Consider the following 15,339-nt stretch of genomic DNA (forward strand, 5'->3'; position numbering starts at 1 on the left):
GAGGAGAGGCATGTGCATTGAGGAGGTGGCAGAGGAGCTATGAAGGGAGGAGAGGCATGTGCATTGAGGAGGAGGTAGAGCGCAGAGGAGCTATGGGGAGGAGAGGTGCGTGCCTTGAGGAGGAGGCAGAGGGCAGAGGAGCTATAGGGGGAGGAGAGGAGTGTGCATTGAGGAGGGGGCAGAGGAGCTATGGAGGGAGGAGATGCGTGTGCATTGAGGAGGAGGTAGAGGGCAGAGGAGCTATGGGAGTGGAGAGGAGTGTGCATTGAGGAGGAGGTAGAGGGCAGAGGAGCTATGGGGGAGGAGAGGAGTGTGCATTGAGGAGGAGGTAGAGGGCAGAGGAGCTGTGGAGGGAGGAGAGGCGTGTGCATTGATGAGGAGGTAGAGGGCAGAGGAGCTACGGGGAGGAGAGGTGTGTGCCTTGAGGAGGAGGCAGAGGGCAGAGGAGCTATAGGGCGAGGAGAGGAGTGTGCATTGAGGAGGGGGCAGAGGAGCTATGGAGGGAGGAGAGGCGTGTGCATTGAGGAGGGAGGCAGAGGAGCTATGAAGGGAGGAGAGGCGTGTGCATTGAGGATGGGGCAGAGGAGCTATGGAGGGAGGAGAGGTGTGTGCATTGAGGAGGGAGGCAGAGGAGCTATGGAGGGAGGAGAGGCGTGTGCATTGAGGAGGGAGGATATGAGTGCACACTGCACATGCAGGCAGAAGTCAGAGAAGCTAGGGAGGAAAGCGCTATACAGGTGTATAGTTGGAGTGGGTGGAACTCGCTGAGTTACAGATAAACTCAGCAAGATTCTGCAGAATTTCACCAACAGTCAGAAAATATGCTACTTGCGTTGCTATGTAGCTCTGGAAGCACCAGCAAATCATTGCTCAAGAGCTCTTGGCCATTTGTGTGGGTTTTGCTGCAGCTCGAGTAGAAAATCTACTTGAGCCGCAGCAAATCTACTCGAACGGCAGCCCTCTCTGACAGCAACTGCTCATATCTACCAGCATTATAAAATTGCACTGGAGGGCTCCGTGGCAACGGGAAATCGCACCAGGGGCTGGCAAATCTTGCTTGTGCTCACAAGCGCGCATTGTAGAGCCTCGCATTCTTCCAGCGAGGCGTGAACAGCAGAATAATTGCACCATATGCCTATCGGTGGACTGTGGCAGGAACTCTGAGTTACAAACATAACACAGTTACTCAGATTCTGGTAATTCTGTGAGCAGATTTGTAATTTCACCTGGGCCTAGTGTATAGCTGTCAGGGCCCAGTGGTGTAATGAAACTTGAAGGGCCCCTTACAGAGTACCTGTAGGGGGACCCTTCCCCTGGAACCTGTCAGGGGCCTTCTACCCATGAACAGTGTACTGTGATGAGGGGGCCCCCAGGAGCTCGCCCTTCCCCTTCCCCCGCACCGCAGGGGCTGCGGGAGCCTTTGTTACGCCACTGTCAGGCCCTTTGGAGCTGCCCACCTTAAGATTTTTGATCGCTGCCATCACCTCATTTACCGCTTAGGGGTCGTTCAGGTTTTCAAGCTCTGGGGAGGAGGCTAGTCCCGGGAGGGGGGGTGGAGAGGGGGCAAGGGGGGTAACCATGTAGAAATGTGTCATTTGCTTGAGTGTTGCTTCAGGCTGTTGTGTACAGATTTTCATAAGTCGTGTGAAAGCCTCGAGCTCCCACCTCTAGCTGGACAGTTTGTCACCTCGAGTAGACTCACCTGCGACGGACGGGGCCTGGGGGGGTCAGCGAGGACCCCTCAGTGGACACAGCCCAGAAATTGCTGCTAATACTGAGCACAGGTCGTGGAGCCCTGACCCACATTTACAAAGCGCCCCAGAGCAAGGCCAGGAAAATGTGCATAACCCCTGCATAGCTTAACATAATTTCAGTAAATTTGCTTACGCTTGCTACTCAAAATTCGTGAAATGACACAAGTTCGCCAAATCATAATAATGCAGTGTTTGTGGTAAAACTTTCCCACAATTACGCCATTTGCTATAAAAAAAAAAACATACTGTAAATGCACATGAACAAAACGAAAGGCAGAACAAGAGGGGCTGTTTACTGTGGTCTCGTCTTTTTGCGAAACTGCACGTTTGCTCCCAACGTGGATACGAGGACGTATTTCAGGCTGAAATACAGTGCGAAATGATATTTTTGCACTTTACATAATTCGTATAATTTGTTTTTGCATAATTATGCAAAATTTCAGAAAATTTGTGTGAAAGTATTTGACATTTTTTTCTCATAATTATTCAAAAGCAAATTATGCAAATTACGTATGTTTCGCAAACCCGTAATTCAGACACGGAACACAACACCTGTGGACGACTCCAGCGGCCAATGGTTAAAACAGCTGCGTAAAACTTTAAGAGGAGTGGGGGGGACCCGAAGCATCCTGGACTCGCTACATAGAAGCGCTAGGTTCAAATCTATACAAGCGCTAGGGTTACATCTATGTAACACAGTCACTTGCATCACATGTATCTCACCTCTGGGGACATACACCGCGTTCACCCCGAAGTACTTCATGTGCACCCTAAGTGCTAAGGAGACGAGGCGGACCTTTACCACATGGTCTGGTCCTGCCCCAGACTGCTGTAGTGAGGTCACAACGACATTGTCGCAGGTGTAAGGTGCATGAAGGGCCGCGCCCAGCCCTGCACCGAAGAAACACACGTGCACTTGGTAGCAAGTCTTCAGGGAAACTGCGTCAGCGCAGCCCCTTATTTATTTAACCACCTCAGTTCCGCGTTCCGTCCGGACACGCAGAACTGGCTACAAACAATAGGAGAGGCTGGGTGGCTCTCTACATCTCTCCCATGTTTTACTTCACACAGAAGAGAGGAGAAACAAACCAGAAAACAAAGAACGCAAAAGGATACTTGCGAACACAAAAATGTCAAAACACAATTAGGAGGAATGCAGCGCCTGAGGACGAAACTTTTCTGGTGGGCCAACAGCGAGGACCCAACATGGTGGACCCTGCTTACATACAAAGTCTCGGAGCCGACTGTTCGGCACCGGATTGGGGCGCAGAGTCCTCCCGAGTCATGACTGGAATCCCTGCTCTCTTGAAGTGTGATACATTTCTGGTGACCCTCTGACTGCCTCGAGCTCCTGTCACCATGGCACCCCTCACACTGACAACCTGCCAGTGGGATTCTTCACCACCACTTTGTCTCCTTTTTGAAAACCTCTGTATTGACTTTGCCGTCGCTCAGTGGCTTTACGATTAGTACATTCTCTGCGTTGCTGAGTGGCTTCAACATCGAGCTCGGATGCGGTACACTGAGGACCAGACGGAATGCAATCCCTAGGTGGGACTTTAAACATCAGTGTTGCCGGGGCACACCCTGTAGTACTGTGAGGGGTCTGGCGATAAGCACTCAAAAACTCTTGTAGACATTTCTCACTGTCTTCTCTTTGTTCCACACCTATTCTGAGGGCTCGGTTTAGAGTTCGCATAAATCTTTCGACATCCCCATTAGCCTGCGGCCAATAGGGCACAACCCTGCGATGACGTATGGCCAAACCTTTTAGGTAAGACCGAAACTCCTGTCCATGGAAGGGCAGGCCATTGTCTGTTCTGACTTCGTCAGAGAGGCCAAACATGGCAAACGTTTTCTGAAGTACCGGCCTCACATTCTCAAACGCCGTGGAAGACACGACGTCCACAACGGGGAACTTTGTGCAAGAGTCAATGATAACGACCGTCAGCCGCCCATCCGGGAAGCTCCCAAAGTCCATACTCACTTTTGTCCATGGCTTCACGCTAGCTGGCTCGTGACCACGGGACAACAGGGTGGCTCCACTGAGGTGATTATACAGGAATGACACTTTCCCACCAGTTTGCCCACCTGACTGTCCATGCCGGGGAACCATACCTTGGCCCGCAATCTTGCCTTAGTCTTTGCAGCGCCTTGATGGCCTTGATGTGCTAGCTCCACTACTTTGGCCCACAGACTCTGAGGCAGCACAAGTCTCCTTCCTCGCAGGACCAGTCCTTGTCCATCCGTGGACAATTCATCTCACACCCTCCACATCCCTTGCATCGCTGCTTTACACTCATGATTGGCTACTTTAGTTTTTTCCAGGAACAGCTTCCATTTCTTGTGATCAAGTGCTTCTTTGACCTGGTTGAGTGTTGCATTCACCTTGGAGGCGTCCACAATCTCTCCTACACTCAGGGCATTGGGGCATGCCGATTGCACCACCATGTTGACAAATATTTCTGTACTCTCCTCATCTTTCTCTTGAGAGTCATCGGTGGTGGTTAGGGACGGGTGGTGAGACAAATAATCCGCTTGGTTGTTCACTCCCGGCCGATAGATGACGGTAATCCGGTAAGGTTGCAACAGAACAGTCCACCGTTCTATACGCGGGGTGCCAGGCGAGGTCAGCCGGCAAACAGTGCGACTAGAGGATTGTGATCCGTCACCACCCGAAATTCTTGGCCATACAGGTACAAGTGAAAATGTTTATACGCCCACCGAATCGCCAAAGCCTCCCGTTCTATTTGGGCATATCGTGTTTCAAGCGAAGACAATGCTCTGCTGGAATATGCAACCGGAACCCACTCCTGTGGGTTTTGCTCCTGTAGAAGAACAGCGCCCAGCCCTACTGGACTTGCATCTACCACCACCTCAGTTCATCGGTGAGGGTTAAAGTATGCCATTGTTGACTTGTCTAGTAGCGCTGTCTTGATGTCGGCAAACGCCTTGTCTGCCATTGGGCTCCATTCCCACCGATGCCCAGTCTTTGTGAGCTGTCTGAGGGGTTCTGCCATGGTCGCAAGTTGCGTGATAAACCTTCCGCAATAGGTTGCCATGCCCAGGAAGCTTCTCACTTCTGTGGTATTCTTCGGAATCAGTGCTTGACGGATGGCATCCGCTTTACGAGGGTCCACTTGTAGACCATTCTTTGAAAAGACATAGCCGAAAAACTCCACTGACGTCTGATAGAATGCACACTTCTTCTTGTGGAGTGTTAGACCTGCCTCTGATAACCTCTGCAGTGTAGCTCTTAGGTGTCGATGATGTTCTTCTCGGGTTTTGGAGTATATGAGGATGTCATCACTCAAATTGATTACCCCCTGCAGTCCTGAGAGCGTCTCCCTAATCACATTTTGGAATACTTCGGCGGCCGAGGATACCCCAAAGCTCAGTCTTTTGTATCGCCTAAGTCCCACATGCGTTGAAAAGGTAGTGATATTCCTACTATCGGGCTCCAGCTCCAGCTGATGATACCCAGCATTGAGGTCCAATTTCGAGAACCACTGTGCACCATTCAGATCCGCTATGATATCATCCATCGTAGGCGTTATATGCCGCTCTCTTTTAATAGCCTTATTGGGCAGGCGCATGTCGACACATAAGCGGATGGCACCAGGTTGCTTAGGTTTCGGCGCTATTACCAATGGCGACACCCATGGTGTGGGCCCTTCTACCTTCTCGATCACTCCTTGATCTTAAAGCAGCTGTAGTTCCCTTTCCATGGCTGGGCGTAGGTGAAATGGAACTCGTCGGTGTCTGAAGGCAACAGGTGTAACCCTGTGATCTATGTGTAGCTTGACACTTTTACCTTTGAGCCGCCCCAGGCCTTCAAAGAGCTGCGGAAACTCATTAACTAGACGTTCAGCGTGAGAGTCATATACTTGTTGCACGAAAAATACTAATTCAAGCTCTTCCGCGGTGTGGCACCCCAACAGAGTACCTCGGTCTCCAGCCACCACATAGAACCTTGCCGGTGCTGACACCTGCCCGCTGGACACTGACACCTCCACCGTGCCCCTCAGAGGAAGCGGTTCTCTGCCCCCATAGTTGTAAATTTTAGTGGTAGTTGGGGAAAGCAGTGGTGCTGGGGTCAGCTGTCTGAACAGAGTCTCATCCATCACATTCACCGATGCTCCTGTGTCTATGAGCACTGTCGCCGATTTGCCATTGATGTGGACATTGCTCATGGGTGGAGGTCGCTTTTTCTGATGCCTCCCACCGGTGAACGAGATGACAAAGATGTCTTCATCCTCTTCGAAGACTGGAGTTCTCTGAGCCATAGTCTCACCAGAATCATCAGCCTCCGTGGTCACACTTCTGACCTTGGTGTCTCTTCCTTTCTGGTTTCCTTGCCAGCCTTTGCCGGACCTGCATACTCTTGCAAAGTGGTTATCTTTGCCATGTTTGTCACATGCTTTTCCTTTCGCGGGGCACACCATGGGTGGTTTGTGATCATACCCACAGCTTCGGCAGGTGCGTGCGTTTTGTCTGCCAAAGTTCACTTTTCGTCCTGATGGTTGACGAGTTTGGATGGCATCCACCTGCTCTTCCTTCACCTGGACCGGGTGTGCGGTTGACACAGCTGCTAGGGACTGTCCCCTTACTGCCGCCATGTCATCCACTCTCACCGCTGATAGCTCGTGTGAACACGCTAACACCAGAATGTCATCGAGGGGCATACCATGCTAGCGTAGGATGGGCTTCGTTAGTGCATTTGAACGGCATCCTTGAATGATCTGTGCTCTGATCTCCTCTTGTTGATTCAGGCCTACGCACGAGCTTGCTAGTTTCCTTAGTCGTGCATAAACATGTCCATTGATTCAACATCAGTTTGTTGAGCCTGCCGAAGTTTGAAACGCTCAAAGTTTGAATTTAGTTGTGGGTCAAAATGCTTTATCAGAGCGTCCACTGCCGCATTGAAGTCCGACTTATCGCCAGTGTTGGGGAGTGCATCAAACAATTCTTGCAGCTCATCTCCTCCCATTAACAGCATGAGAGATCTGCGCACAGCTCCGTCTGTCTCTCTCGTGACACAGAAGTCATTTTCTAATCGGTTTAGCCATAAGCGCCATCTTGGCGAGGCTGTGGGCGGGTCAATCAGTTGGCTGAATGGTGGCAGTGCCGTTACTGATGAGTGGGCACTGGGGCCTGCTTGCACGGGCCCCTGGGGGTTTTCCTGTGGTGGGGCACTCGTGGTGTGCTTGTGTTTCTTATGGTGGTACTTTTGCCAATATCTCTGTATATGTTTTTCTTTTTTTTTTCACTGGGGCTGCACTTGTTTGTTGATGTTCTCTTTCTTTTTACTATTTGTTTATTTATTTAATTATTTTTTCTTCTACCCCTTCTTTTTTTTTCTTTTGTGTGTATGTCTTTTTTTTCTCTCCTCTCTCTCTGCTGATGGTTGTACTACTTTTTTTTTTCCAGGGCCTCCTGCCCTCCTTTCTCACTTGAGTGGGGCTCCTGCCCCTCTGGCTCCTGTGCTGTGTTCCCCTCCCTGGGGAGTACAGCCCGAGTGGCGCGCTGCCTGGAGGTGGGGGTGTGCGTGTGACGAACCGCACACGCCCCACGTGGTGCTGCCGGACAGAAGCGCTGCCTCCAGTCCCATTTCTCAGGTGAGGCCACCTGCAGCTTTCCTATGCTGCGTGCGCGCCTCCTAGGCGACGGCAGCAGCCTGACGGGGCTCCGGGACTCAGAAGGTCCCTATCGGCAAAGAACCGGGGCGCGCCTCACAGACCGGAGCGCCGCACGCCACTTGCCTGTTTGGGACCAGATGCTGCTGACGACGGGGCGCGGAGTCACAGCCCCAGTCTCCTTCCACCTTTCGCCGACTCCAGATCTGGAAGCGACGCGGGGTTACTGATGGCCCACTCGTCGCCACTGTAAGGTGCATGATGGGCCGCGCCCAGCCCTGCACCGAAGAAGCACTTGGTAGCAAGTCTTCAGGGAAACTGCGTCAGCGCAGCCCCTTATTTATTTAACCACCTCGGTACTGCGTTCCGTCCGGACACGCAGAACTGGCTACAAACAATAGGAGAGGCCGGGTGGCTCTCTACAGCATGTAGAAGGCGGGAAAGTCTTGTATGTTGGCGCAATGCGTCTCTTGGGGTGATGACAAAACATGCTAAGGAGAGAGCGGGCTGCAGGTTTGAGGAGCTATCCTTTGTGCTAGATAAGGGCCAACTCTCCAGGCCTTGGAAACCTCCCTAGAGTGTGTGATGGGAGCCGGAAGCGGGGGCCTGGGGGTGGGGGGAGTAGACATGGCCGTCCTAGGACATGGCACGTGGCTTGGGATGTCCCTTTAAGCTCTCAGTGGTACAAACGTTCTGGTAGGTTCGATTCATTGGTCTATAAATAAAAAGTTTTAGTTAAATAGTTTTTATTGACGGTTCACAAGAGAAGAGTTATTTGCATAAGATCATTTGTATCAATATTATTGGAGAATACACAAGAAAAACATTGTACTTACTACAGAGATCTGCGTATTATCTTACCCACAAGAAGAGATAGAGAGAGGAAAGGGAGCTGTGAAGAGGGGACAGATGTATTAATGAAGGAAGTGATGAGTGTGGGGAGAGAACCGTAGAAAGGTAACCACAGTAAACCCGGTTCGATCTTCTGACGGAAGTCGATGAGTAAACAGCTTGTATTCTATGTTCATCACATGTAAACTTCCCTCATGTCATCTCAGATTATGTTATTCTTCTCATGTTCTCAACTTTTGAAATGGGTTTGCTCTAAATGCCTAAACTTTTTTAAATGCAATTTATGGCTGACATTCCAGAGTGTTTTCTTGGGACCTCACTTTGAGTATGTACCCCCCAAGCCTTTCTAGTTGGATCTATAAATTAAAGTGTATCAACTTTCTCCCTCGGTTTAGAGGGTGCATGTAACTGTGATGGCTTGTTTGCTGCCTGCATGAAACCCCAATAAAGGGGTACCATCCTGCACCCACCCCTGATGGCTCTCCTCTCTCCAGTTATAGGCACAGCGAGGAGGCGCAGTCCCAGCTCCGTGGCCCTTGACGTCTTCGAGCATCACCTGGGAAGCCACATCCTGCAGGTAGGTCTCTGCCCCCACGGGGCTTGTTCTCATCCCCACCTGACTCTTGCTTTCAAGCCTTTGCACCATTTCTGGCATTTAAAGTTTGTAAAGTTTATTCCCAACTTAGGGCCCGATTTAGATATTGGCCAATGGGTTATTCGGTCACAACGGTAACGGATATCCAGTCTGCAGAAATCTAAATCTCATTCTATCATATGGGATTTAGATATTGGCGGATGGGTTAATTGGTCACAACGGTAACGGATATCCAGTCTGCAGAAATCTAAATCTCATTCTATCCTATGGGATTTAGATATTGGTGGATGGGTTAATCGGTCACAACGGTAACTGATATCCAGTCCCTGGAAATCTAAATGTCATTCTATCCTATAGGATTTAGATATTGGTGGATGGGTTAATCAGTCTTAATGGTAACAGATATCTAGGCCACCGAAATCTAAATCTCATTCTATCCTTTGGGATTTAGATATTGACGGATGGGTTAATTGGTCACAACGGTAACGGGTATCCAGTCTGCAGAAATCTAAATCTCATTCTATTCTATGGGATTTAGATATTGGTGGATGGGTTTTTCGGTCACAACGGTAACTGATATCCAGTCACTGGAAATCTAAATCTCACTCTATCCTATGGGATTTAGATATTGGTGGATGGGTTAATCGGTCACAACGGTAACTGATATCCAGTCCCTGGAAATCTAAATCTCACTCTATCCTATGGGATTTATATTTCGGCGGACGGGACATCCGCCACCCTTGGGACAGAGTAACCCGCCTGCGGAGTTCTAAACCAGGCCCTATATTTTCAGCATTCAGACTGCACCATGTGTTCCTGTGGCTTTAAAGGTAACCTTCTGTTTTTGTTCAGTGCCCTGAAGCTCTGGGGTGTGGGCTGTGCTGAGATAACCTTTAGTTGCTATTAACTGTAACAAAAGTGTAGGTAAAGAAGACAAGGGCTGCTAGGAGACCCTCTCTGAAGAACTCCGACCTCAGGGGGGCGCACTGCCCACTGCTGCCCACAGTGAAGAATTCTGAGACAAGGGGATCAGGGAGCAGTGCATGAACCCCCTCTTCGTCCCCAGAGCAGGCAGGGGCTCCTGGCCAGGCAGACCTTAGCCCCCGCCCTCACCTGTCACCATACTAGGCACTGTAGGGGCGAAGGTCCCGGAACAGTGTGGGCAGCTGTGCCATAGGGCCAGCTTATTCCTGGCAGCTAGCACAATTGTTTTGGCACAAAACGCACACTTACGTCCAAAATGAACATGAGGGTGCATTTTGTGCTAAGAAATAGCACTAAATGCAGCAGAACATGAAGGGGCGAGAGGCCTCGGCGCTCTCTAAATCTGCTCTTGTGGTACGATTTTGTCTCCAAATTTACTCTTAATTACGCGATCAGGAGTAATTGCATTATTATTGTTAATTCTGCAGCATAGTAACGTGGAATTACCAAAATTACTCTGATTTTACAGTTGTAATTGAGGTCTAGTCTCAATGCCATGCACCGGTGGTTGGAACAGCAAACCATTGGCCAGACACTGGGATACAGTCGGGGATGGGGTGCGATCGGATTCGCGCCGGGGGGCAGGGGGGAGGTAACCCTGTGAGGCAGTTTCACCTTTGTGAATCACCTGGGAGAGCAGACATTTAAGGGGGACTATCGCATGCTCCCTAAAATGTGTTCTCAAACGAGAAGCTTTTCTGAACGCAACACCTGTTCATTTAAACTGCCTGGGCTGCTTTTAAAGAAAAAAAATAGATTTCGGCTTGGGACCATGGATGCAGGGTCGGAGACCCGCTGTCCACAGATGTTCAGAGGGTCAGTCCAGTGAGTAGCAGCCTGCCAAATTCATGTTCCTTAGGGCAGTGGTTTTGTGACCTCTTGTGAACGGTGACATAGGTCACGTCAAACATTGTGCGTCTGTCCTCAATGCAGGCGGGGGGCAATTGACACATAATGGGTTGTAACCAGATAACAGTACTTCGGACTCCAGGTCCAATAAGAGCAGGGCCACTGGAATTATGCGGCAGGGGAGGGTCAGATTATGAGGGCAGGTTGAGTAAATTATGTGGCAAGAAAAGGCAAATTATGCGGCATTATGCATTATATTTTGTGATAGTGTTACTTATTATTTAGCCATGTTTATGCTTGTTAACACTGTGCATAGGTTAACACCCAAGTATAGCAATAAACTGCAGAAAGGTGACCAGCCCACGTTTGCCAGGGGCCTTCCGCTGCGTGGCAACACGTCGCTTTTTTTACTAGCTTTTGAACTGTTTGAGCCAAAAACATGTATTTATTTTTGTCAAAAACTGTAGATTATGGGGTAGATGATGGATTATGTGGCAAATGCGGCAAATCCACTTTTATGCGAAAATCGCCGCAGTCACACATTTGCATAATTGCGGTGGCCCTGACTAAGAGACACCTCCTGAGTGACAGACAGCCCTCCTGCGAGGTTCAGCCGTCTGCGGGGACTGGTTTGCCCCCAATCCATCCTCCCTGTGACATAGCGCACAGAGGTTCAGCCGTCTGCGGGGACTGGCTTGTCCCCAATCTATCCTCCCAGTGATTTAGCGCACAGAGGCTCAGGCTTCTGCGGGGACTGGCTTGTCCCCAATCTATCCTGCCTGTGACATAGCGCACAGAGGCTCAGCCGTCTGCGGGGACTGGCTTGTCCCCAATCTATCCTCTCAGTGACAGGGCGCACAGAGGTTCAGCCTTCTGGGGGGACTGGCTTGTCCCCGATCTATCCTCCCAGTGACATAGCGCACAGAGGCTCAGCCGTCTGCGGGGACTGGCTTGTCCCCGATCTATCCTCCCTGTGACATAGCGCACAGAGGCTCAGGCTTCTGCGAGGACTGGCTTGTCCCCAATCTATCCTCCCAGTGACATAGCGCACAGAGGCTTAGGCTTCTGCGAGGACTGGCTTGTCCCCATTCTATCCCCTCAGTGACATAGCGCACAGACGCTCAGCTTTCTGCGGGGACTGGCTTGTCCCCAATCTGTCCTCCCAGTGACATAGCGCACAGAGGCGCAGCCTTCTGCGGGTACTGGCTTGTCCCCAATCAGCCTTCTGCGAGGACTGGCTTGTCCCCAATCTATCCTCCCAGTGACATAGCGCACAGAGGCTTAGGCTTCTGCGAGGACTGGCTTGTCCCCAATCTATCCTCCCAGTGACATAGCGCACAGACGCTCAGCTTTCTGCGGGGACTGGCTTGTCCCCAATCTGTCCTCCCAGTGACATAGCGCACAGAGGCGCAGCCTTCTGCGGGTACTGGCTTGTCCCCAATCAGCCTTCTGCGGGGACTGGCTTGTCCCTAATCTGTCCTCCCAGTGACATAGCGCACAGGGGCTCAGCCTTCTGCTGGAAGTCCCTGGTCCCCCCAAGCTCCCCGGCTGTCATCTCCAGTGACTGAGGAGCCCCGGCCACCCCCCGTTCTCTGATGAAAGCACCTGGTCCCCTCAGTGTCACCTCAGTGACAGAGAACCCCCCGCAAGCATCGCCTGTTGAAAAATCATCGAACTAAATTTAGAGAAATGCCAAAAGTAAGGGGGATATTTGCATATGCAAATGTGCCTAATTGGTACTGCTTGCCTCTACAGGGATTTTTCATTACAAACTGGAGTGCTACATTGTTCATTTCATATTGAGTAATTTAGCAACTAATGAGACCAGTTTGCACTAATTTGCATATGATAAATGAGCTTAATTGCAGTAAATATCTTGGAGGCATAATTAAAATTAGTTAATTTTTTGTGCGTTTGCACGGCTTTTTAAATTCATGTATGTACAAACCACAGGCAGCCATTGTGCAAGTTGCAGAATATGTTGATATCCCTCTTTCATAGTTTAAATAATATTGTAAAAGATGTATTTTCATGTAGATTTGTTACTGGAACCACTGGGCACGAGGGCAGCATGTTATGAAAATAGAGTTTTCCTAAACTGCACCCATTTACATGGTTTGACTTGGCCATATTTCCCTAATGGAAATTCTGCGACAGCTCCTTGTGCTCTCGTCTTTGCAAGCACCCCAATCTCTGATCGCACCCTGCATTTGTGCCTCCGTGCTCGCCCCTGGCTTGTGTTCGGTGTCAGGTCGGTGTGTGGTTGGCTTTACGCACCCTGTATTTGTGCATCCGTGCTCTCCCCTGGCTGGTGTTCGGTGTCAGGTCGGTGCGAGATTGACTTTACGCACCTTGCATTTGTGCCTTCGTGCCCGCCCCTGGCTGGTGTTCGGTGTCAGGTCGGTGGGTGGTTGGCTTTACGCACCCTGCATTTGTGCCTCCGTGCTCGCTCCTGGCTGGTGTTCGGTGTCAGGTCGGTGCGTGGTTGGCTTTACGCACCCTGCATTTGTGCCTCCGTGCTCGCCCCTGGCTGGTGTTCGGTGTCAGGTCGGTGCGTGGTTGGCTTTACGCACCCTGCATTTGTGCCTCCGTGCTCGCCCCTGGCTGGTGTTCGGTGTCAGGTCGATGCGTGGTTGGCTTTACGCACACTGCATTTGTGCCTCGTGGTCGCCCCTGGCTGGTGTTCGGTGTTAGGTCGGTGCGTGGTTGGCTTTCCGCACCCTGCATTTGTGCCTCTGTGCTCGCCCCTGGCTTGTGTTCGGTGTCAGGTCGGTGCGTGGTTGGCTTTACGCACCCTGCATTTGTGCCTCCGTGCTCGCCCCTGGCTGGTGTTCGGTGTCAGGTCGGTGCGTGGTTGGCTTTACGCACCCTGCATTTGTGCCTCCTATCTCGCCCCTGGCTTGTGTTCGGTGTCAGGTTGGTGCGTGGTTGGCTTTACGCACACTGCATTTGTGCCTCCGTGCTCGCCCCTGGCTGGTGTTCGGTGTGAGGTCGGTGCGAGGTGGCTTTACGCACCCTGCATTTGTGCCTCCTTTCTCGCCCCTGGCTGGTGTTCGGTGTCAGGTCGGTGCGTGGTTGGCTTTACGTACCCTGCATTTGTGCCTCCTTTCTCGCCCCTGGCAGGTGTTCGGTGTGAGGTCGGTGCGTGGTTGGCTTTACGCACCCTGCATTTGTGCCTCCTTTCTCGCCCCTGGCTGGTGTTCGGTGTCAGGTCGGTGCGTGGTTGGCTTTACGCACCCTGCATTTGCGCCTCCGTGCTCGCCCCTGGCTTGTGTTCGGTGTCAGGTCGGTGCGTGGTTGGCTTTACGCACCCTGCATTTGCGCCTCCGTGCCCGCCCCTGGCTGGTGTTCGGTGTCAGGTTGGTGCGCGGTTGGCTTTACGCACCCTGCATTTGCACCTCCGTGCCCGCCCCTGGCTGGTGTTCGGTGTTAGGTCGGTGCGTGGTTGGCTTTACGTACCCTGCATTTGTGCCTCCTTTCTCGCCCCTGGCAGGTGTTCGGTGTCAGGTCGGTGCGTGGTTGGCTTTACGCACCCTGCATTTGCGCCTCCGTGCCCGCCCCTGGCTGGTGTTCGGTGTCAGGTTGGTGCGCGGTTGGCTTTACGCACCCTGCATTTGCACCTCCGTGCCCGCCCCTGGCTGGTGTTCGGTGTGAGGTCGGTGCGTGGTTGGCTTTACGCACCCTGCATTTGTGCCTCCTTTCTCGCCCCTGGCTGGTGTTCGGTGTCAGGTCGGTGCGTGGTTGGCTTTACGCACCCTGCATTTGCGCCTCCGTGCTCGCCCCTGGCTTGTGTTCGGTGTCAGGTCGGTGCGTGGTTGGCTTTACGCACCCTGCATTTGCGCCTCCGTGCCCGCCCCTGGCTGGTGTTCGGTGTCAGGTCGGTGCGCGGTTGGCTTTACGCACCCTGCATTTGCACCTCCGTGCCCGCCCCTGGCTGGTGTTCGGTGTCAGGTCGGTGCGCGGTTGGCTTTACGCACCCTGCATTTGTGCCTCCGTGCTCGCCCCTGGCTGGTGTTCGGTGTCAGGTCGGTGCGAGATTGACTTTACGCACCTTGCATTTGTGCCTTCGTGCCCGCCCCTGGCTGGTGTTCGGTGTCAGGTCGGTGCGTGGTTGGCTTTACGCACCCTGCATTTGTGCCTCCGTGCTCGCTCCTGGCTGGTGTTCGGTGTCAGGTTGGTGCGCAGTTGGCTTTACGCACCCTGTATTTGTGCCTCCGTGCTCTCCCCTGGCTGGTGTTCGGTGTCAGGTCGGTGCGAGATTGACTTTACGCACCTTGCATTTGTGCCTTCGTGCCCGCCCCTGGCTGGTGTTCGGTGTCAGGTCGGTGCGTGGTTGGCTTTACGCACCCTGCATTTGTGCCTCCGTGCTCGCTCCTGGCTGGTGTTCGGTGTCAGGTCGGTGCGTGGTTGGCTTTACGCACCCTGCATTTGTGCCTCCGTGCTCGCCCCTGGCTGGTGTTCGGTGTCAGGTCGGTGCGTGGTTGGCTTTACGCACCCTGCATTTGTGCCTCCGTGCTCGCTCCTGGCTGGTGTTCGGTGTCAGGTCGGTGCGTGGTTGGCTTTACGCACCCTGCATTTGTGCCTCCGTGCTCGCCCCTGGCTGGTGTTCGGTGTCAGGTCGGTGCGTGGTTGGCTTTACGCACCCTGCATTTGTGCCTCCGTGCTCGCC

The 15,339-nt window shown here is 52.2% G+C and overlaps 1 protein-coding gene across 1 annotated transcript in view; it reads left to right on the plus strand.

Annotated features, from left to right (window-relative positions):
* Nucleotides 1-15,339, plus strand: part of NPAS3 (neuronal PAS domain protein 3) — a 1,356,068-nt gene that overhangs the window by 701,200 nt on the left and 639,529 nt on the right. Inside the window, exon 3 of the mRNA XM_069209098.1 lies at nt 8,737-8,819. Within this exon, the coding sequence (XP_069065199.1) occupies nt 8,737-8,819 (83 nt within the window). The remainder of the gene's footprint in view (nt 1-8,736; nt 8,820-15,339) is intronic.

The sequence above is a fragment of the Pleurodeles waltl genome, chromosome 9 (genome assembly GCF_031143425.1).
Source record: "Pleurodeles waltl isolate 20211129_DDA chromosome 9, aPleWal1.hap1.20221129, whole genome shotgun sequence".
NCBI classification, from domain to species: Eukaryota; Metazoa; Chordata; class Amphibia; order Caudata; family Salamandridae; genus Pleurodeles; species Pleurodeles waltl.